General features: G+C 40.2%; 1 protein-coding gene across 3 annotated transcripts in view; it reads right to left on the bottom strand.

Moving 5' to 3' along the window:
• LTBP1 (latent transforming growth factor beta binding protein 1) overlaps window positions 1–24962 on the bottom strand; it is a 439153-nt gene that overhangs the window by 79087 nt on the left and 335104 nt on the right. For all 3 annotated transcript variants that reach the window (XM_073672632.1, XM_073672633.1, XM_073672634.1), the window contains 10 exons: window positions 24218–24316; window positions 23204–23329; window positions 22733–22858; window positions 22004–22126; window positions 19385–19504; window positions 16939–17064; window positions 16203–16325; window positions 14481–14603; window positions 5446–5571; window positions 1694–1819 (listed from right to left, as the gene is read on the bottom strand). In XM_073672632.1, coding sequence (XP_073528733.1) covers window positions 1694–1819; window positions 5446–5571; window positions 14481–14603; window positions 16203–16325; window positions 16939–17064; window positions 19385–19504; window positions 22004–22126; window positions 22733–22858; window positions 23204–23329; window positions 24218–24316 — 1218 coding nt within the window. The remainder of the gene's footprint in view (window positions 1–1693; window positions 1820–5445; window positions 5572–14480; window positions 14604–16202; window positions 16326–16938; window positions 17065–19384; window positions 19505–22003; window positions 22127–22732; window positions 22859–23203; window positions 23330–24217; window positions 24317–24962) is intronic.

The raw sequence follows: 24962 nt of genomic DNA on the forward strand, positions 1-24962 counted from the left end.
TGTAGGTTAATTATGACACTTCAATAGACCTCAAGGTGGGTCCTCAAAAACACTTTTCCCTTCACTGCACAATCTGTGAGGACACAGCCGAATAGAGTACTCGGTTGCTTCGGTCAGCCACATAGACATTCAACGGAGTGGTATGGTGGATGCTCATTTGCCACACCATTCAAGCGGAAAAGTAAAAGCTTTGAAAATCCATTGTTTCTTAGGTTTTATTATACTGCATAAGAATTTATAACTTTAAACTGCTTTTTTTAGACTGCACTGTATATGAGAAAGCTATTACAAGGCGAGATCGGCTTTGCCTCCTCCGATTGAGTTTGGGCTAGTTCTGAGGGTGTTCCCTTAGAATTGACCGGTGTCGTTTTAACACCTGGCTTTACTAAGCCGGTATTCGGTTACATATTTTCAGTTTTCTGGGAAAAGATGTAGGTCTTTCTTTGGTGAAAACATTTAGAGTAAACTTGGCATAAGTTGTGTGAGAATTTCATGTTTCTGCTCAGTACATTGGTGAGAACTAATGGTCAGAAAATATGTTCTTCAAACCTTTAGCAGACGTCCACACTTGTACATTCATGGATGGTGGACACCCACGCTCATACCGTTTGTGGTCTCTGTTTTATATTCCATTCTACACACATTTGTGGTTTGGATATAATTTAACCAGAAATAAAATTCATTATGAACCTTTTGCTTATGACCAGCGTCATATGTGTTTGCTAACACATTCTATATTTGTATAGGAAAAGATAACATTTGTACTGCTGCTGCAGACTTATTATTGGCTATAGAAACTAATGGGATATCTTAAAGGAGTTTTCCAGTATATACTTGACTTTTTAATCCCTGCAATTCCAGTTCTGTGTCCCTACTCCTCCAAGCCAATCATGTGTTTTCCCGTCTGTGAAAGTGACACCCTTAATGCCTCATGTGACCGCTGCAGCCAGTCACTGGGCTCAGCAATCTTTCAGATGTAATTGAAAACCCCTTTAAGTCAGAGAAGCTTACTCTGCTCTTAGTCATGTCAAGCAACTGGAAAATTCAGGACAGGCTATGAGAATCATTAATGGTTATATTGAGTACAGACACAAAGTTTGCTTTCACGTAGTCAATATTTGTTAAAAAAAATTGGGTGAGTTAAACTAATCGAAAAATTATTCTCAGTCATTTTCATCATATGAATTAAATAGAAAATCAACCACAATTGAATGTAATATATTACAAAAGAAGAGTACAAATAATATTACAATAGTAAAGGGGTCGCTCCATGAGGACATCCCCTTTTTACAATGAAACCAGCCATGAGATCAGCTGCTTCTTGCGGGGACTGCCTCTGAACAGCTGTAATATTACATGATTGGTTGTGGTTGCCATATATTTTTCTGCCTTGCGGTATTACATGGCAGCCATAGCCAATCATATCAAGCCTAGGCCAAAACCACCATTGTAAGAGCTGCCCTATCCATTCTGGTGGTAGGTGTCCCAAGCAAGGAGCCCGCTTTAGAACATCCATATGCCCTAACAGGGCATACAAGAAGAGTTTTTTTTTAGTAAAGCAACTTTTTATATATGCTAAATAACTGCATTATTTTGATGTTTCCTTGACATCCACATTATATTGTGCTTTGCTATTAATTTTAAATATTGGGTCAATGAAATAAAAAAGCAAAAAATAAATAAATAAAAATACCTTCACACGATCTCCCATCAGGAGTGGTAGTAAACCCTTGATCACAGATACAGTGGAATGAACCAGCAGTGTTGAGACATTCTCCATTTGGAGAGCAAAGTTCCGGATTGTTACATTCATTAATATCTGAAAAAGATCACACACTTCTATTAATTTTAGAATCCTTTATAAAGGATAAGTAATAAAAGCAGGTAGATACCACTGAATTGATTTCCTTGACAAAGTGGTTGACCTTTATATGTATGACAATGTCAGGAGTTAAACTGCTACAATTAAAGGCGTTGTCCACCTTTGGGTACATTTAATGTTTACTTAAATGCATTTGGAGCTATAAATCATGTTTGCAATTGGGTTTCTTTGACATTTTTGCACCATTTATCTTCTATTAACTAAAAATCCATTCGAGTACTCGTTCTGCTGGTCTGAAGGGAGAAATTGTAATTCTTCTATCTCTTTTCCTCTGAACTCCTATTAGTTGACTTATGATCACGGACCACATCAAAATTGAGCATGCTTGGAAACAAAAAGCCTGTTAAAGCAAAATGGTGCAAACTTTAAATCTCAAAAATAATTTTTTAGACCAAACACTTGCATTTATGTAAAAAAATGTCCTTAAAGGTGGACAAACCCTTTAAATTTCTATATACCATACTTTAATTAGCAAATCAACTTCATTTTGTCTATGGAAGTAATAACAATAGGACATTAAAATGGCTGTTGTAGAATGTTTATAGGAAAGGTGCCTGTGAGCATGTGCAGTATTAAGCTCTGCTGCTGTCACCTAGAAATAACATAAATCATGTACATTCAACTATATCCAGCTCAGAGCTGCCGCTGACCACTCAGAAAGACAGAAGCTTCTTCGTAGCTTCAATACTCCTAATATCTCCAGTATAAATCAGGATATCTACTTGAGCGCAACTTCCTACACATGAAGGAAGGGGCAGAGCTTCTACTGCACATGCTCAGAGCTATATGTCCCGTTTACATTCTAGAATAGGCTTCAGTCAATGTAAACAACGACACTGCCTTTTTAATGTGCTATAGTGATTACCTACCTAGAAAAAATTAGCATGATTTGCTAATTAAAAGTATTAAGGAGTTTATGCATATTGACATTAACTTTTTCTTTATTATTCCCGGAGAACCAATTGAAAGTGGACCTGTCGCCAAGTCAAAAGTGGCCAGTTGTTGCTCTTATTTTATTCCTACTGCTCCGAGATTATTTCTTTTTTTTTAATAATTCGCCTTATGTTTCCAGAGAGATGGGCCTTTTTATACAGTGACTTGAAAAAGTATTCATAACCCGTGAACTTTTCCACATTTTTCCATGTTACACCCACAAACCTAAATGTATTTTATTGTGATTTCATGCGATATGCCAAAAACAAAGTAGCAGGTATTTGTGAAGTGTAAGGGAAATGATACATGGTTTTCTAAATATTTAAAAAATATAAATCTGAAAATTGTGACGTGCATTTGTATTCAGCCCCCCTGAGTCAATACTTTTATGACCACCTTTCGCTGCAATATTACTGCTGCAAGTCTTTTGGAGTACAGTATATCTCTACCAGCTTTGCACATCCAGAGGCTGAAGTTTTTGCCCATTCTTCTTTGCAAACTAGCTCTAGCTCAGTGAGATTGGATAAAAGTGTCAGTGAACAGCAATTTTCTAGTCTTGACACAGATTTTCAATGGGATTTAAGTCTGGACATTGACTGGGCCATTTAAACACATCAATGCTTTTATCTAAATCATTCTACTGTAGCTCTGGCATTATGTTTAGGGTCATTGTCCTGCAGGAAGGTGAACCTACACCCCAGTCTCAAGTCTTTTACAGCTTTCAACAGGTTTTCCTCCAGGATTGCCCCATATTTAGCACCATCCATCTTCCCATCAACTCTAATCAGCTTCCCTGCTGAAGAAAAGCATCCCACAGCATGATGTTGCCACCACCATGTTTGACAGTGAGAATGGTGTTTTCAGGGTGATATGCAGTGTTAGTTTTCCGCCACACATACCGTTTGCATTTAGCCCAAAATTTCAACTTTGGTCTCATCTGACCAGAGCACTTTCTTCCACATGCTAGCTGTGTCCCCTACATGCTTTTTGCAAACTGCAAGCAAGACTTTTTATGGCTTGCTTTAAAAATGGCTTTCTTATCGCCACTTTTACATAAAGAGCAGTTTTTTGGAGTGTACAATTAATAGTTGTTCTGTGGATTCTCCCACCTGAGTTGTGGATCTCTGCAGCCCATCCAGAGTGACCATGGGCCTCTTGGCTGCTTCTCTGATTAGCCTGATGGCCATGTTTTGGTAGGTATGCAGCTGTGCCATACTCCTTCCATTTTTGGATGATGAATTAAACACTACTCCATGAGATGTTCAGAACCTGGCCTATTTTTTATAACCTAACTTTGCTTTACTCTTCTCCATAACTTTATCCCTGACCGGTCTAGTGTGTTCCGTGGTTTTCATGATGCTGTTTGATCCCTAATGTTCTCAAACAAACCTATGAGGCCTTCACAAAACAGCTGTAGTTATACTGAGAATATATTACACACAGATATACTCAATTTACTAATTATGTGACTTCTGGAGGCAATTGGTCACTCAGGATTTTATTTGGGGGTATCAGAATATAAGGGGTTGAATACAAATGCACATCACATTGTACAGATTTAGATTTTTAAAATAATTAGAAAAATGTATAATTTCCTTTACACTTCACAAGCACTTGCCAACTTATGTTGGTATATCACATAAAATCCCAATAAAATATATTTAAGTTTGTGGGTGTAATTTGAAAAAATGTGGAAAACTTCACGGGGTATGAATACTTTATCATGGCACTGTGTAGTGCTCATTAAAATAAACCCTGAAAACTGCAAAAAGGAGAGAGAGGTTTACTGAAATTGGAAAACCCCTTAAAACAATTCTCATCTACCGATCCTCACAATTTTATAGGCCATTAAGAGACATTTTTTATTTAGATGGGGCTTAAAATGTCATATGACATTTCCATTGGGTTGTTTAATTAGAAGGCATGGATGATTCATTGCTATCCACTGGCCAAAAAGCAGAGAATAATAAAACATCAACTTAGTATTTTGTTAGATTTTAATAACTCCTAAGAGTTTTTGTAAATACCTTCTGCTGTTGATAATGACTGTGAGCGGCGCTATCGGTAGCCGCTCACAGGCATCACGTGACCCCAGCGCCGACGTCACGACAAGTGAGGCGTAACTCAGCGCTGGGGTCCCCGCGGTGGCTGCTGGGTTGTGGGCGGGGTTACCCCCCGTGTCACACCCAGCATCCACCGCACGCTTTCCCAATGAATGGGGAGAGGCAGAACGCGCGGTGGATGCTGGGTGTGACCCCGCCCACAGCCTAGCATCCACCTGGAACCAAGAAGACCGTGACCTCCGGCTGCTGTCAGCACTTGTCGTGACATCAGCGGATGTCAGAGCTGGCTGCAGCTCGGGGTCACGTAATGCCCGTGAGCGGCCACCGATAGCGCCGCTCACAGGCATTATCAGCAACAGAAGGTATTTACAAAAAGTCTTAGGGACCCGGGTTGGATACATGGGGGGGTAACCTAATGTACTGCACAACCCCTTTAATTGCTCAATGTACTTTCATAAAATATCACTTTGTTATGTCTTTTTCAGCTTGGCTTGCACAATGGAAATTTATAACCAGATCCCTCTCCGCAAAGCCGCAAGATTTCTGTTTTCCATAGCTCTACTATACCTTGACACCTTCTTCCATCTATGAGCAGGAAGCCATCTGGACAAACGCATGTATAAGACCCATCCGTATTGTAACAGCTTCCTCCTCCCTGGCAGGCTTCATAGAGCTCTTGGCATTCATCTATGTCTGCAATCAATTTTTTGGCAAACAAATCAATTATTTTTGATCAGGTGGCCCCATTATTTTGAAACTACATTAATCTGCAGCTTGATGAAATATAATTTCTTATTTGAACTTCAATGAATAGAGTGCAACAAAAAAGTTGATTTTAGTAAATCGTGCACTTGTGTATGGCTATTTCTAGAAATCTTCTGACTAGTCACGACATACAGTTTAACTTGGCTCTGCACAGAACTCCAAGTTTCAAACATGTGAACAGTCCCTGGTAGGAGCTGCCACGGAAATATAATTAGAATTTCTAGAATGAAAAACACATTGGATCCATTGTATATTTACACCTTGGTTAGCTAAAGAAAGTAATACAGACCTTAAAAGAATGAATCATCTAATCAACTATCTATTGTTGATTTATTGGAAAACCTTCAGTGAGTTTCTAAACAATATGAAGGCAAAAATTCTTAAAATTGACTGCTAATTGTTGAAATGTGAGAGCACCCCAAACCAGACCCTTATATATGGTCAAAATTAAAAAACATTTCGTATTAAGGGCCAATATCAGATTCTATCTATCCACAGAAATATTTTTAGAAGTATGTCGCCATTCATGTCCTGAAAAAAAAATGTTGTTTTGGGATGGCATAAGAGTAACCGTTGTTTTAATTTTTATTCCATAAATCAATAATACACATTAAAACAAGCAACTTTGTAATATATCTTATCAGAGGAATCTGCCTCTATATCCACCAGGACTGATCAGTCATTATCAAAATTCTCAATTTATGGGTAAAATCTGTATTCAGTGAAGAAAGACTTGTCCATTACTGAGATAGGAGATAGCAGCTGCTACTGAAGAGATTCTATGTAGATGGTTGGGGAAGAGGAAGTAGAAGGGAGGAGCTAGAGGCAGAGCCCCTCTTTCCATCCTATCCCTCTTTCTACACAGAATCTCTAGTAACTAGTGATGAACGAGCATGCTCGTTACTCGATATTTACGAGCATACTCGGGTGTTTTCCGAGTATCTTCGGCGCTCGGGTGTTATGTTTCAGTCACTCAGTGCTCATGATTTGCGACTGTTTGACAGCTTTAATACATGTGAGGAATGCCTGTTTCTTAGGCATTCCTCACATGTATTAAAGCTGTCAAACAGTCGCAAATCATGAGCACAGAGTGACTGAAACATAACACCCGAGTACGTCGAAGATACTCGGCGAGAACCCGAGCATACTCGCCGAAAGGGTTAACTCCCATCTCCTATCTCAGTAATGTAACATTCTTTCTTTACTGAACACAGATTTTACCCAGGAATTTAGAATAAAAGATCATTGCTGGTGGATAGATAAAGAAGCAGATTTCTCTGATTAGATTTATTACAAAGTCGCTTATTTTCACGTTTATTATAACGGTGGTAATGATTTAAAGATCCTTTTTTTTCATAAAAAAAAAAATCTGGTGGACAGCACATTCTTATGGTAATAAACAGGAAGCACTGGTACTGCTGAAGAGTGTTCATGTACAAAGCTTTAGAACTGTTTGGGCTTGTTCATTTTCTGTCCGAGTGCTATCCGTGAAAAAAATGGACATCAGTCAATTTGCTGACCTGGGCAGTGCCGATTAGTGCTGAGAGAGCAAGCTCGTTACTCGAGATTTACGAGCATGCTCGGGTGTTTTCCGAGTATCTTCAGCGTGCTCGGGTATTATGCTTTAGTCACTCCGTGCTCATGATTTATGACTGTTTGACAGCTTTAATACATGTGAGGAATGCCTGTTTCTAAAACTAAACATAACACCCGAGCACACTGAAGATACTCAGCGAGCACCCGAGCATGCTCACCAAAAGGGTTAACAGAACATGCTAGCTCATCTCTAGTGCCGATGATTTTTTTCATTGACTAAATCTGCATGTGAAAAAAATCACAGCAAGCACAAGTTTCTTCCATAAATCACATGAGACTCCCCCATTCAAGTCTATGGGTGCGCAAAAAAAAACAGATGCCACGCGGAGCCCAGTAAAGCATCCGATTTTCACAAATACATTGCATTTCTGTAACATTAGAAAACTTTAAACAGTTCTGTACAGCTGCTGCTGTAAAAAACGGACAGCACACGGTTGACAAGTGAGAAAGAAATCGTCCCACTTTTCTGGATGACACTCTCAACAATTTTTAATACAGTCGTGTAAACCTACCGTGTGGGAACAGTCAGACGGCCGCATAAATCAGAGCGAGATCAGAATGCAGTGCATGGATTGGCAGGCGGCTCTCCTGACTCGAGCGTGACAGCTTCATTTCTTTCTATGCAGATGTCATGCTCAGGTCGGGAGAGCTGCCGGCCAGTCCGTGCACTGTGTTTCGATCTCGTTCCGATTTATACAGTTGTCTCACTGCACCCGTAGAGTCATAGCTGGTTATTCATGAAGGGTATGGGAAACACAACTTCTTTTTCCACCCGGACCCTGCCTATAAAAAGCACTATAAAAAGTAAAAAAGAATAAACATATGCACTGCAATGTCAAAACGACTTGCTGTGAATATGTCCCATCTCTTGCAACTTGTTTTAACCGCTTCAGACTTTGAAAGCAGTGAAGCAGCTAAATGAAGTGACCTGACCATTGTTCAGGCGAATTCCACTTGGAAGCCGCCACGATTTTATGTTTGGGATGTAAAAGAAAGACGTCTGAAAAGACGCTTCCAATAAACTTCTTCATGGATGTAATTTTCTTTTATTTTAGTAAAATTTTATTTCTTTTATTTTAGTTCTTCCCACAAAAAGGGCACAATTTAGCTCCTTACAGTAACTGTGTAAGTTGCAGAGCTAGAAAAGTTGATTTTATCCCATGGTAATATAAACCATCTTACAAAAATAAAGATTTTTATATTACTTTTGATTGGATCATAGAATTTTACTTTGTGTTATTTCTACGTTTTATTCATGCTTTTAATATTCTATTTAAACAGTTGTTAGTTACTTGGACTGTTGTTCTCATATTCGCACAACGGCCATTAGAAAACAATAGAACAGACTGCACATTGGACACAATGAATCAATCTGCAGAAAGGACTTGGAGAGTCACAAAAGGATTTTTGTTATGATGTTTGTTTTACATGATTCATCTGTCATTGCGGAGAACACATGGGATGTGAGTAGGGGCGAGCCGTCAATGCCCCACAAGCAGCTTTTTATAATATGGTTTCTGTCTGTTATGATTAGGCATCATATGTACAATGGTGAAAGTCTGTGTAATGCAAAGCTAATTGCTGGGAGACATTGCGGCCTTTCGTGTTACTTTTCATCCATTTGTAATGTAAACCTAACATGTGTTTTCAAATTTTCAAAGTGATCTCGATGTAAGAGCATGTTGCAGAATATAAGGTTCACTGAACAGTACTATACAAAAACATTTTTTAACCATGGAATAGGTCACTGAAGAACAACTAAGGCCCCAATTTTTTATTACATTTATGACTTTTTTGTCTAGTTTTTCATGTTTTTTTTTTTTGCGCCTAATTAATCGTTTAGTTTGCGCCTTTTTAAAACATAATTTTATTTGAGTGCGCCTGTTTGCTTATATATGTTTGCCATTGGGTGCAGGTTTTGGTGTTTCTAGATGTTTTTGACTGATTCATCAATTACGACTTTTTAAAAAGTTAAATTATTGCTGCACAAATATACTTGGAGTGATTATATAAACTGTACGCCAAATATTTTGGAGCAAATCTTGCACTATTTCAGCGCAACGTGCAACTTTTTGCACTAAAATGTCAAAAAGCAAGTAAAAGTCAAAACTAAAGAGCACTTTTAATTTTGTGCAAATTTCATGAACCGTGTATGCCATTTTGATAAATATGGCACAAAAAAGTTAATACCATAAGACAAAAAAGAAAAGTGACTTGAAAAAAAATCGCAAATGATGAGCTAAGGAATTTTATTAGATATTACCAAAAATAACTCTGTTATTATACCCTACTCACCAGGCCTGTGTTATTATATCCTACTCACCAGGCCTGTGTTATTATACCTACTCACCAGGCCTGTGTTATTATACCCTACTCACCAGGCCTGTGTTATTATATCCTACTCACCAGGCCTGTGTTATTATACCTACTCACCAGGCCTGTGTTATTATACCCTACTCACCAGGCCTGTGTTATTATATCCTACTCACCAGGCCTGTGTTATTATACCCTACTCACCAGGCCTGTGTTATTATACCCTACTCACCAGGCCTGTGTTATTATACGCTACTCACCAGGCCTGTATTATTATATCCTACTCACCAGGCCTGTATTACCCTACTCACCAGGCCTGTGTTATTATATCCTACTCACCAGGCCTGTGTTATTATACCCTACTCACCAGGCCTGTGTTATTATATCCTACTCACCAGGCCTGTGTTATTATACCACACTCACCAGGCCTGTGTTATTATACCCTACTCACCAGGCCTGTGTTATTATACCCTACTCACCAGGCCTGTATTATTATATCCTACTCACCAGGCCTGTGTTATTATACCCTACTCACCAGACCTGTGTTATTATATCCTACTCACCAGGCCTGTGTTATTATACCCTACTCACCAGGCCTGTGTTATTATATCCTACTCACCAGGCCTGTGTTATTATATCCTACTCACCAGGCCTGTGTTATTATACCTACTCACCAGGCCTGTGTTATTATACCCTACTCACCAGGCCTGTGTTATTATATCCTACTCACCAGGCCTGTGTTATTATACCCTACTCACCAGGCCTGTGTTATTATACCCTACTCACCAGGCCTGTGTTATTATACGCTACTCACCAGGCCTGTATTATTATATCCTACTCACCAGGCCTGTATTACCCTACTCACCAGGCCTGTGTTATTATATCCTACTCACCAGGCCTGTGTTATTATACCCTACTCACCAGGCCTGTGTTATTATATCCTACTCACCAGGCCTGTGTTATTATACCCTACTCACCAGGCCTGTGTTATTATACCCTACTCACCAGGCCTGTGTTATTATACCCTACTCACCAGGCCTGTGTTATTATACCCTACTCACCAGGCCTGTATTATTATATCCTACTCACCAGGCCTGTGTTATTATACCCTACTCACCAGACCTGTGTTATTATATCCTACTCACCAGGCCTGTGTTATTATACCCTACTCACCAGGCCTGTGTTATTATATCCTACTCACCAGGCCTGTGTTATTATACACTACTCACCAGGCCTGTGTTATTATATCCTACTCACCAGGCCTGTGTTATTATACCCTACTCACCAGGCCTGTGTTATTATACCCTACTCACCAGGCCTGTATTATTATATCCTACTCACCAGGCCTGTGTTATTATACCCTACTCACCAGGCCTGTGTTATTATACCCTACTCACCAGGCCTGTGTTATTATATCCTACTCACCAGGCCTGTGTTATTATACGCTACTCACCAGGCCTGTGTTATTATATCCTACTCACCAGGCCTGTGTTATTATACCCTACTCACCAGGCCTGTGTTATTATACGCTACTCATCAGGCCTGTGTTATTATACCCTACTCACCAGGCCTGTGTTATTATATCCTACTCACCAGGCCTGTGTTATTATACGCTACTCACCAGGCCTGTATTATTATATCCTACTCACCAGGCCTGTGTTATTATACCCTACTCACCAGGCCTGTGTTATTATACCCTACTCACCAGGCCTGTGTTACTACTGGCCTGAGTTATTATACCCTACTCACCAGTCCTGTGTTATTATATCCTACTCACCAGGCCTGTGTTATTATACCCTACTCACCAGGCCTGTGTTATTATATCCTACTCACCAGGCCTGTGTTATTATACCCTACTCACCAGGCCTGTGTTATTATACCCTACTCACCAGGCCTGTGTTATTATACGCTACTCATCAGGCCTGTGTTATTATACCCTACTCACCAGGCCTGTGTTATTATATCCTACTCACCAGGCCTGTGTTATTATACGCTACTCACCAGGCCTGTATTATTATATCCTACTCACCAGGCCTGTGTTATTATACCCTACTCACCAGGCCTGTGTAATTATACCCTACTCACCAGGCCTGTGTTACTACTGGCCTGAGTTATTATACCCTACTCACCAGTCCTGTGTTATTATATCCTACTCATCAGGCCTGTGTTATTATACCCTACTCACCAGGCCTGTGTTATTATACCCTACTCACCAGGCCTGTGTTATTATATCCTACTCACCAGTCCTGTGTTATTATATCCTACTCACCAGGCCTGTGTTATTATACCCTACTCACCAGGCCTGTGTTATTATACCCTACTCACCAGGCCTGTGTTATTATACCCTACTCACCAGGCCTGTGTTATTATATCCTACTCACCAGGCCTGTGTTATTATACCCTACTCACCAGGCCTGTGTTATTATACCCTACTCACCAGGCCTGTGTTATTATATCCTACTCACCAGGCCTGTGTTATTATATCCTACTCACCAGGCCTGTGTTATTATACCTACTCACCAGGCCTGTGTTATTATACCCTACTCACCAGGCCTGTGTTATTATATCCTACTCACCAGGCCTGTGTTATTATACCCTACTCACCAGGCCTGTGTTATTATACCCTACTCACCAGGCCTGTGTTATTATACGCTACTCACCAGGCCTGTATTATTATATCCTACTCACCAGGCCTGTATTACCCTACTCACCAGGCCTGTGTTATTATATCCTACTCACCAGGCCTGTGTCATTATACCCTACTCACCAGGCCTGTGTTATTATATCCTACTCACCAGGCCTGTGTTATTATACCACACTCACCAGGCCTGTGTTATTATACCCTACTCACCAGGCCTGTGTTATTATACCCTACTCACCAGGCCTGTATTATTATATCCTACTCACCAGGCCTGTGTTATTATACCGTACTCACCAGACCTGTGTTATTATATCCTACTCACCAGGCCTGTGTTATTATACCCTACTCACCAGGCCTGTGTTATTATATCCTACTCACCAGGCCTGTGTTATTATACCCTACTCACCAGGCCTGTGTTATTATATCCTACTCACCAGGCCTGTGTTATTATACCCTACTCACCAGGCCTGTGTTATTATACCCTACTCACCAGGCCTGTATTATTATATCCTACTCACCAGGCCTGTGTTATTATACCCTACTCACCAGGCCTGTGTTATTATACCCTACTCACCAGGCCTGTGTTATTATATCCTACTCACCAGGCCTGTGTTATTATACGCTACTCACCAGGCCTGTGTTATTATATCCTACTCACCAGGCCTGTGTTATTATACCCTACTCACCAGGCCTGTGTTATTATACGCTACTCATCAGGCCTGTGTTATTATACCCTACTCACCAGGCCTGTGTTATTATATCCTACTCACCAGGCCTGTGTTATTATACGCTACTCACCAGGCCTGTATTATTATATCCTACTCACCAGGCCTGTGTTATTATACCCTACTCACCAGGCCTGTGTTATTATACCCTACTCACCAGGCCTGTGTTACTACTGGCCTGAGTTATTATACCCTACTCACCAGTCCTGTGTTATTATATCCTACTCACCAGGCCTGTGTTATTATACCCTACTCACCAGGCCTGTGTTATTATATCCTACTCACCAGGCCTGTGTTATTATACCCTACTCACCAGGCCTGTGTTATTATACCCTACTCACCAGGCCTGTGTTATTATACGCTACTCATCAGGCCTGTGTTATTATACCCTACTCACCAGGCCTGTGTTATTATATCCTACTCACCAGGCCTGTGTTATTATACGCTACTCACCAGGCCTGTATTATTATATCCTACTCACCAGGCCTGTGTTATTATACCCTACTCACCAGGCCTGTGTTATTATACCCTACTCACCAGGCCTGTGTTACTACTGGCCTGAGTTATTATACCCTACTCACCAGTCCTGTGTTATTATATCCTACTCACCAGGCCTGTGTTATTATACCCTACTCACCAGGCCTGTGTTATTATACCCTACTCACCAGGCCTGTGTTATTATACCCTACTCACCAGGCCTGTGTTATTATATCCTACTCACCAGTCCTGTGTTATTATATCCTACTCACCAGGCCTGTGTTATTATACCCTACTCACCAGGCCTGTGTTATTATACCCTACTCACCAGGCCTGTGTTATTATATCCTACTCACCAGGCCTGTGTTATTATACCCTACTCACCAGGCCTGTGTTATTATACCCTACTCACCAGGCCTGTGTTATTATATACTTTTCTCTGAATGGCCCCGTTGGTCAGGAAGACCATATAAGAATACAGCTAGCACTTTGACTAGTGCTTTCAGACTAGACTATGGACTAGCACAGCATGATATGATCTAATGTCGCTTATCAATACCACCACTGTATGACTGCTGACACCAGGCTGAGAATTAGATCACTATCGTAGGAAACAATATAACAGTCATTTGTCACTTTCAGTCATGACTTTGGTACTATGAGCTTCATTCATCAAAGTCAGTATTGTGGCATAAAAAGCTTTGAAAAGTTGTAACATTTTGGCGCAATTCAAGAATGCGCTAAAATTTGGCGACTTTTGATCTACTCACGCCATCTTCGTGAGACGAGTGTGTGGCTACCTCTGCATTTCAAATTCATGACGGGGTGGGGGGGGGCGGCGTTCGTTTAAAACAATCTTATTCCAGCAGGGACTGGAGTAGGATATGTGGCAAGGCACAGACGGAGGAACACGCCACTCATCAAATGCTCCTTATTCATTTAATCGAGATTTCTAGTTACATTGGCTGAGATTGCACCTGTGATTCTTTGACTCCATGTAGTAGAACAGGAAATTCTTTAAGTAGGCACATTGTAATACTCAAAATATATTTTTTGACCCACTGGGGTCAAAGATTGAATCATACCTTCACATTGGTCCCCAGCCGGAGATAACTTATAGCCGTCATTACATATACATGTAAAAGATCCCCTAGTATTCCTGCACTGGCCATGACCACATAGGCTTGTATCTTGGCATTCATCAATATCTGTAGAAAAGAAAACAAAACGCCAATGAAAGGCCATTTTTTAACTACACATTTTAATTTTGGTTAAAGTGTAATATATCATTAACAGTGTAAATATACTGTGGCACATGAGAGTATAGCTAGTGGGGAATGTGAATGCCCTCCTGTGCAAGTAGTCACTGTTTTATCCACTTTAGGTAGGTAAAGATTTTTATCTACAGTATGTGGAGAGGGGTTTGTTTTTATGGAAACAGGGCCATTTTTTTCTGCTGGTTTTATTGGGTATTTCAGTTCAGTCCCCTTTTCTGTGAATGACGCCAAGTCATAATGTCAGACACAGTTAATATAAGGATAAGTTCCCATGATGAGTTTTTTTACGCTGCATATTTTCAAAAAAACAAAGGCAATTAACCTACTTTATTTAAAGGGTGCAGAAATGGTGCTGAAAACCTGCAACATCAAAAACTCTCCAAAAGTGCATTGTGGAAACGTTGCCTAAAAGTGACTTTGTATGGTCATTACTATTAATAAAGTTCTATTTTTATGATAGTCGCATTAATGTTATCATACTACTTTCTATTGTTTTTATTGTGTCATGCAGAAATTTGGCATTTCATACAATCAGGAACACTGACATGTCTACTAATTTAGGAAAATATTTTCATAACTGTTAGCAGTGGATAATAGATTGATAGAAATTCTCCAAAAATAGTTGCTTGCTATAATTTTCCATAAAAGTGTACCTGCCTTTTCAGATGAATTTTCAAAATAAGTTGTTGTGTGTACCAGAGGGCTAACAGTATTTCTGATTATCACATACCAGTTTCTCTCCTCTGTAGAATATAGTAGTCAACTAGGTGTAATTATGTCTTCCATACATAGCACACACAGAGAAGAGGAGATCCTGTTCCCCCATCCCTTTGTAGCATACCCTCAGAAGCAGCAGCATGAAGGACATTATACAGTTGTACTGAGCAGTGTAGCTGTGAATCCAACAATGGGGTAAGATAATCACTTACTAGACCAGCATTAGTGCATCTCTCTGTTTCTCTCTCACTCTGTAGCTGCTTCGTTCTCCCCCTCCACTCTTCATAGACTTCTATATGAAGCTGTAACCTGATACCTCAGTGAGCTATGGATTTTAGCATGAAATTAAGGCTATGTGCCCACGATGCAGAAATGCTCAGGACTTTTTCCTGAGCGTTTCTGCATCTCCCTGGCAGAAAAAACGCATGTGGATTATCATTGGGGGACATGGCAGACCTTCTACCAAGCGTTTTTTAAGCGTTTCTGCAGAATTTTTGCCGCTGCAGAATCGCTTAAAAAACGCATAGTGGGCACACAGCCTAAGAGTTAATGGAGGGAAATTGGAGGGAAGCGGGGGATCGAAGGAAGAGAGAGGTGGATAATAGCTGCTGAAAGAGGTATTTTCCTCTAATAAGTTATATTCTAAAATGTATTGTTCTATTGATTTATGTAAAGCTTATTGAGATGCAGTCCCAACGTAAATACTCACTAAATCAGATATGTATTTGCAGTGCATTAGCCCCATAATTATTCCATGGCCTAAATGTGTATGTAATGTACGCAGAATATCATCGTAAGCAGAATATTACATACCATCACATCGGTCCCTAGCTGGGCTCAACTGATATCCTCGGTTGCAGGAGCATAAAAAGGAACCCTCAATATTTTGGCATCTGCCGTTCAGGCATAAATTACCCAGCTGACATTCATCAATGTCTGTAAAAATATAAATGATAAAACAACAGTTATTCATATATACTATATTGTCTCATAATATATCCAATAGCTCTAATGTCTTCAGTCCCAGAGAACATCCTTGAAAAATTCTCCAGCTGCATCCATTAGATGGCTTATAAGAACTCCGCATGGGGTAAGGCAGAAGATCATGTGCCTCCTGAATGATTGACCATGAGGGATCACTAGATGGTCTGAAAGATGCTATGGAGCAAGTCATGTAATTCCGTATAGCCAATCAGTCAAAAATTACACTCTTTCTTATGATCTCCAATGAGATTAGAGATTGCCATTGTTTAAAGAGATCTAACGCAAACATCTAATTCAATATATGTCATATATTTCTATGTTATACTAATGTGATGTGTATACATAAAAACACTTATTAGCGTGACTAAATAAGGTCAGGCCAATAAATTGGCAGATATAAGTTTGACCTCAAAAAAGTTACAAAAGTTTGACATTCAGAAATGGGAGCAGATGGATTTATTGGTCAATAGCCTTCTGCTACGTTCTCTTCAAATCCAGAACTGACCCGTCATCCAAAAATAAATGAATAAAGTAAATGTACGGCTGAGGCAGAACATCTAATTACCAATGCACTGTTTGCTGTCAGAGGTTGATTCAAATCCTGTCCGACACGTGCACATGTACGATCCCTCCAGATTGGAACAGTCACCGTTGGCACACAGCGAAGTGTCTTCTTGGCATTCATCAATGTCTACAAATTTAACGAAGGTCAGTAAAAAAAAAAAATAAGGTATAAATGTGCAGACATGTAGGAACATCACTTTCATTAGACAGCCAGGCACAGTGCCAGCTAATTTATTTTCAGTCCACATTTGAAATAAAATCTGCTTTCAATTTCCAGATTTTTCTGAGATGCTCATCAGGGAAAATCAATGGTGGTTGTATTTTCTGGCTTCATTAAAGCACAAGACAATATTTAATAATACTAATAATACAGATCACATAATTGTCCAATAACAGGAACATAAGTGGAAAATTAAACAAAGAGTATTTATCAAGCCGTTATAATAATTTATTAATTCTCAGTTTTACCACACATAAATATTAGAAATGTCCAAATTAAAAGGTACAGCCCAGACAGTAAAGTGATATAAGCGAATCTAAGCTTCAGTTCAACAGAATACAAAGATTATTACAAAGATTCATAACTTTACAAAGACTGATTAAGTAAAAAAAAGTTTAGTTACTCTTTAAGGACTAAGTTCTTACGAAGCAATGGAAGTGAGAGTCCCTATTCTGACACACAAACATGATTATCAAGCTTCTATCTTATCTCTAGCTTCTCGAAATGTCAATTTTAGCAGCTAGAGAATAGAGAAGGAGCTTGATAATCATGTTTGTGTGTCAGAATAGGGACTCTCACTTCCATTGCTTTGTAAGAACTTAGTCCTTAAAGGGGTTGTCTGGTCCAAATCGATAAGTCTGCAGTCACTCTGTGTGACAGCAGACTTATGAATCCCCCCCAGCGCATGTACTGTGCGCTGCGAGGATTCGCCGGTTTCTGAGCCGGGACCAGTGGGTATGTATGAGTTATACATACTCCCGGACACAGCCTGTCTATTGGGCGTGTCCTCGCTCCATACACTTGTATGGAGTGAGGCCACGCCCTCTAGTTGGCCACGCCCACTGGATGGCCGCGTCACTAGACGGGCACAGCCTCGCTCAATAGAAGTGTATGGAGCGAGGGCACGCCCAATAGACTGTGGCCAGGATTATGTATAACGCATACATACCTGGGTCAGAAACCGGCGAATCTCCGCACTGCGTGCGCTTGTGGGATTCATAAGTTTGCAGTCACACAGAGTAACTGCAGACTTATCGATTTGGACCGGACAACCGTTTTAAGAATAACTAAACTTTTTTATTTAATTATTGATCAGTTTTTGTAAAGTTATGAATCTGTAATAAAATTCATTACGTTCTGTTGCTTCATTCTGTCTTTAACATAATGCTGACAGTGCAAAGTAATGAAGTTTATTACAGAAGTTCATAACTTTACAAAGGCTGATCAATAAGTAAAAAAAAATATTTTAAGCTATGAGCACCAACATCTACAAAAGAAAAGTTGGCCTTTCTTTCTGCTCGTACTGTAGGCTGTCAAAAGTATACTGAAAAAAAGGGAGCACATTTAAAAGGATTCTTTCACCAGGGTTATGTTGTAACATGAAGCAGTGCCAGATACCCAACTCTAAACTGTGTCAGGTACTTGTTTTCGTGCAGTAGATCTTATAAAATAGCACTTCATCAAATGCAGCACTGGATATCCCTCAATGCTGAGATCTGAGGAGTCCTTGATATTTTTATGAGTTGCCCCTGCCCACCCAGCACTTACTGATTAACACTCATCCCCCTATACTGTGCAGAGTACAAGCTGCCTATGTTAATAGGCCAGAGACAAACTGCTACCCACTTCAGAAGGAATGCATGGGGTACCTGCTGGGCAAAGGGGGTAGGAGATAGTATTGAGGCATTTATCGCAATACTGCCATGGAAAAGGCCACTGAGTACTAAGTTGATATTTTGACCAGGACAGCAGGTGGTCAAATCATCCCCTGAACTGCAAGCAAAGAGTATCTTTAAGTACAACCATGGCACTCAGTCATTTCCATAGATTTAAAGATGCATAGTGTAACTGTCAAGTGTATGGGCCCTCTAGTAGTGTAACCATCACACATTTGAGCCTTTATTGTAATCTCCAAGCTCTGTGCCTAAAACTATAACTTCTAAGCCAGACGTGCTTCAGAAGAAAGTTCTTGCTTTGTTTGCCATCCGGTATGCCCATGCGTTCCTTCGCCATTGTTTAGCTGAAGTAAACAATTACCCCTATTGCTTTACCACTTCCCTCTACGTTCATATTAATGTCTGGAAGCGCTGACATATAATGGAGGTGCAAATTGCATTTACAGTTCATTTAATTTGATAATGTCTATAGCGTGATGAGCTATAAATTAGAGAAGTTCTGCAAGGATATGTCTACTGAATATGATCTCCATGTAGCATAATAGACTTACCAAAACAGTGTCCATTAGATCCTTTGTATCCATCAGGACAGGGCACACATGCAAACGAGCCAGGGTTATTGACACATCTGTCATATGGACATGTGGTTGGAACCAAGCATTCATCAATATCTGCCGAAATAAGCACATTTGGCACAAAAAATTAATAAACTTTAAATCTCATAATTAATATGTAGCAGACTGTACAACTTCTGAAGGAAGGCTGGAGGGAAATGCTTCAATGACAACAGAATTGCAGGGAAAGCTCAAAATTACACTCAGTGTATCCAATTACAGTTCAAAGTTTACTTATTTCTTCTACCTGTCTTGCCAAATATTTCTATACTTTACAAGAGTAACAGTAAAGTTGGGAAATTATATGACTATTGAATACATGTCATTATTAAGTAAGTAAATCTATTCTTATGTAAATTAGAAGGGAGTTTACCCCACCCTGCATACACCTGATCCACACAAGCCACATATTGTGCTCTCTATGTCTACTTAACATTCTTAATCTTCGCTTGTGGCTAAAGTAAGCACATTTGCTAGGGATGGAAGGCCTTTGTCAGGACCGTGATCAGCACTGATCGTGGTGCTGGAGTGGTCAGTTACGGTGATTGCAGTCATCTACAACAATAGGCTTGGCTATGGGCAGGTAATCACCATGACTGCATGGGAATAACCACTATGTTGGGAATGCAGTCAAAATTATCTTCTCAAATTACACAGATACATGTGAAAAGATCCCGTTGGAGGTTTATGATCTTGGATCACATTGTATTTAAGTTAAAGGATTATTTGGAATGCTTTCTCCTCTATGCACAGTGTGATGAACTTGCTCCAGTGTTGAGTCCCCGTCACACTAAGCGAGATCGCTAGCGAGATCGCTGCTGAGTCACAAGTTTTGTGACGCAACAGCGACCTCAGCAGCGATCTCGCTACGTTTGACACTTAGCAGCGACCAGGCCCCTGCTGTGAGATCGCTGGTCGTTTCGAAATGGCCAGGACCATTTTTTGATCGTTGAGGTCCCGCTGGGTAGCATGCATCGGTGTGTTTGATACCTTACCAACAACCTCGCTGGCGACTCAGAACTGAGACACATAGGCGTGCATCGTTATACAGGTCGCTACGGGTCGCCGTATCATTGCTGCGTCGTTGGGAAGATTTGACTGTTTGATATCTCACCAGCGACCACATAGCGACGCAGCAACGATCCCTGACAGGTCGTATTGTTGTCGGGATCGCTGTAGCGTCGCTAAGTGTGACGGTACCTTTGGTCTTCCCTGTTATCAGGTATTCTGGGCGTGGCGCTGACAAATAAGCAGGCAGTGATTTTTCTCATGCTGGATAGTGGACAGATGCTCAGCAAACACTATGGACTTCTGAAGTAGGAGTGATCTCCCTTCCTGCTTGGCAGTGAGTGTGACTGGTTTGATGCTGTCAATCATGGTCAGGATAGCAAGCTACTTAAATTTTGAGCTACGTTTTTGACTTGCCTTTGTTTGCTCCTTATTCTACTCAAAAACCCTGGATGCCCTTTTGATTTTAACCTTTGGATGACCTGACTAGACTTAGGCTATGTGCCCACGATGCAGAAATGCTCCGGATTTTTCCTGAGCGTTTCTGCATCTCCCTGGCAGAAAAAACGCATGCGGATTGTACATGTGGATTGTACATGCGGATTGTACATGCGTTTTCCCTGCCAGTGACATGCGGATGTGAAGCGTTCTTCACATGCATTTCCGCATGCGGGTTGACAAGCGCTTTCCAAGCGATTTTAGCATCACTTGGAAAGTGCTTGTCAACTTGGTCACACTATATAAATCCATGCAAATGGCATGGATTTATATAGTGTGACCTTAAAGAATGGTTAAAAATAAAAAAATAAATCTATACTTACCTTCCAATGGCCCCCGGAGTCTAGCTTCGCTCCGTCCTGGCTGCCGGCAGATCGCGGTACACTGAAGGACCTGCCATGACATGACTATGACGTCAGCGCAGGTCCTTCAGTCCACCGTGAGCTGCTGGCATGGGAGGACAAGTGCAGCGGGGGCCATCAGAAGGTAAATATAACATTTATTTTTTATTTTATTCTTTTTTTCACAGGTTCTATGGTACCCGGGTAAGGAGGAGAGTTTCCAGTCCTCCACACCCGGGTACCATCCGCACATTTAAACGCGTGGAATGCGCATCTACATATACAGTGATGCGTAATCCATGCGATCCAATGCAAGTCAATGGTGGCGAAAACACAGCACTTCTGCAAAATAATTGGTAGTGTTGCGTTTTTTTCCGCAATGATAATCCGCAGCAGAAATTTCTGCAGCATGTGCACAGCACATGCGGATTATCATTGGGGAACATGGCAGGCCTTCTACCATGCGTTTTTTAAGCGTTTCTGCAGCGTTTTTGCCACAGCGGAAAGGCTTAAAAAACGCATTGTGGGCACAGAGCCTTAATGTTTAAAATAACTGCCTAAACTCGATTATCTCCTGACTAAGTATTTGTTTCCGTCTTCATCACTGTCCCTGTTTTTCTGAATTTGACACAGATAATATATAATTTTCCCTCAACTCGCTCCACCAGCCAGCAGCTATATATTCCACTTTTATCAAAATACCGCCCACCTTCACACTGTCCTCTTCTGTTCATGCGGAAACCAGTGTCACAATACTGACAGCGGAATGAACCGACATTGTTGATACAAAGCCCGTCTGGACACACATCTGGTCTCAAGCATTCATTCACATCTAAAGCAAAAAAAAAAACACACAAACAAAATAAACATTGACATTTTTAATAATATTGTAAGTACATTTCTGCTCATAAGTCCTCCTCCACCACCTGTTTGACCTTGACCACTTTTTTTTAGAACATTTGAAAAGTGTCTAAAAGGTAAAACACAGTTGCAAATTTTAACATAAATATGGCGGACACCAAATATTATGACTCTTACATTATAAAAGCGTCACTAAGACGACAATAAATTACCACCCCAGACTGTGTCAATTGCAGTAGCATCATAGCATATTTTGCAGCATTTTTTGATGCGTTTTTTTTCACATTTATTAGAATGGGTGAGAAATGCTGCAAAAATGCTGAATGAACTGACATGCTGCAGATATGAAACTGCTTCAAATCTGCAAAGAAAAATACGCAGCATGGGCATGAGATTTCAGAAATCTCATTCACTTTGCTGGGACAGTAAAATGCTGAATTTTTTTCGCAGAATGGTGTATCGATACCTAAATGTCTATTAGTCATATAACTTTCTGACAGCTAAGAGATGCACATGCTCAGAACAGACTGTCTGGTGGCCTAATAACATTAATTGGTTTCAAAATAAAGCCACATACCCACACAGTCTGATCCCCGATCATTAGCCATATATCCCGCTGAGCAAATACATAGATAACTTCCATCTGTATTCTCACAACGGCCATTGGAACAAAGCCTGCGATCTTCTACACACTCATTTACATCTATGAAAACATTCAAAAAGTTAATTACACAACAAATACTTCCAAAATATGTCCATTGTGGTGCCATGATATCAGTGACAGTCGATCAATGGTGGTCCCAAGGATGTGTCATTGATAGTGAGACCTCTACATCAGCCAGTGATTAGGTGACATGGTTATGTGTATGACACATCAGTGTGCAGTGATAACAAGAGACAGATGAACGGACCGTAATACATGTCTTATTAATAAAAGAAACAATTCTGAAATTGTTTTACTCCTTAATATATATATTTTAAGTGCAGAATACAATCCACCAGCCTACTGACCAATGGATAAGTGCACACTATTAGTAGAGGACCTTACCAATACATTTGGTCTGATTTTCATTCCTCTTGTAGCCTTCATGGCAGACACACAAGTATCCAACTGGCAGGTTGACACAGAAACCTTCTCCACAGATATCAGGGTCCACGATACATTCATTGACTTCTAATGAAACACAGCAGATAACAGTGATAGTAATATGGTATAATGTGACAGCAGACGCACATGGTTGTCAGTGTCGTCTTACTTTCATGGTAGGATACTTAAAAGAGAGAAATAAATGAGCATGTTTCCTCATTAGGAGACAAGAACATTTTAATGGTCCATGCACACATCCATATTATGAGATCCGTGACGGGGCTCCAATAGTGCTACAATGGACATCTGTACCTCAGTATGCTTTTAGTTTCCATACAAGATCCAAAAGAAAACAAAATATGGCTTGCTTTTAGATTGCATATGTATAAGAGGATTCTCTCCTAGAAGCATATATTGCTGGATATGGATGGTGTGTGGCTCCGTACTTGGGACCTTTATGACATATCTAGAGAATTTACAATAATTTTCCAGAACTGGTATCCTCCCACTTGCCTGGTAAGAAGGTTTCTGGCTGCTGCATCCAGACAGAGAATTAAAGAAAATTGTGGCCGTGAGAAAGTAGAAGTGATATATGTCACCTCCACATATCTCTCCGCTCACAATTCTTCGCCTGGATTCAGCGACCCTAATGCCATAAATATCTAAGATGGGAATCTCTATAAATTGCAGACAATGTACAGATCCATCACTGTCTCGGGATGTTACATGGGCTGGCACGTGCCAGCTAAAGTCAGACGTTTGACTTTCCAACAACTGCACCCAACAGTATACAGAAAAAATCCAACATGCAAGATTGACTTGTCCAAATGAATCTGCCTTCAGTCAGCGTCAGAAAGAGGCACCAAAAGACCAGAGCAAATGTACTCGGATACGACCAGCTTTACATGTGGCGGATCACTATAGCTTTGTATTTTTATATATAGATCATAGACAAAAAGGAGATTCAAAATGTACCTGTAACTTGAGTTGGGGCAATAACTTGACTTTCGCTTGACTTGGAAACATCAGGAGCTATTTCTACAGGTACAGGTGGAGAGGATCTTTCAACAACAACTGTAATGAAAAAAACAACATTTTATTTTATATTAAGTACATTAACATACAGTACAGACCAAAAGTTTGGACACACCTTCTCATTTAAAGATTTTTCTGTATTTTCTTGACTTTGAAAATTGTACATTCAGACTGAAGGCATCAAAACTATGAATTAACACATGTGGAATTATATACTTAACAAAAAAGTGTGAAACAACTGAAAATATGTCTTATATTCTAGGTTCTTCAAAGTAGCCACCTTTTGCTTTGATAACTGCTTTGCACACTCTTGGCATTCTCTTGATGAGCTTCAAGAGGTAGTCACCGGAAATGGTTTTCACTTCACAGGTGTGCCCTGTCAGGGATTTCTTGCCTTATAAATGGGGTTGGGACCATCAGTTGTGTTGTGCAGAAGTCTGGTGGATACACAGCTGATAGTCCTACTGAATAGACTGTTAGAATTTGTATTATGGCAAGAAAAAAGCAGCTAAGTAAAGAAAAACGAGTGGCCATCATAACTTTAAGAAATGAAGGTCAGTCAGTCCGAAAAATTGGGAAATCTTTGAAAGTGTCCCCAAGTGCAGTTGCAAAAACCATCAAGCGCTACAAAAAAACTGGCTCACATGAGGACCGCCCCAGAAAAGGAAGACCAAGAGTCACCTCT

This window comes from Phyllobates terribilis, unplaced genomic scaffold (genome assembly GCF_046119375.1).
Source record: "Phyllobates terribilis strain yellow unplaced genomic scaffold, ASM4611937v1 Scaffold_3__8_contigs__length_932513732, whole genome shotgun sequence".
In the NCBI taxonomy this organism is placed as follows: domain Eukaryota; kingdom Metazoa; phylum Chordata; class Amphibia; order Anura; family Dendrobatidae; genus Phyllobates; species Phyllobates terribilis.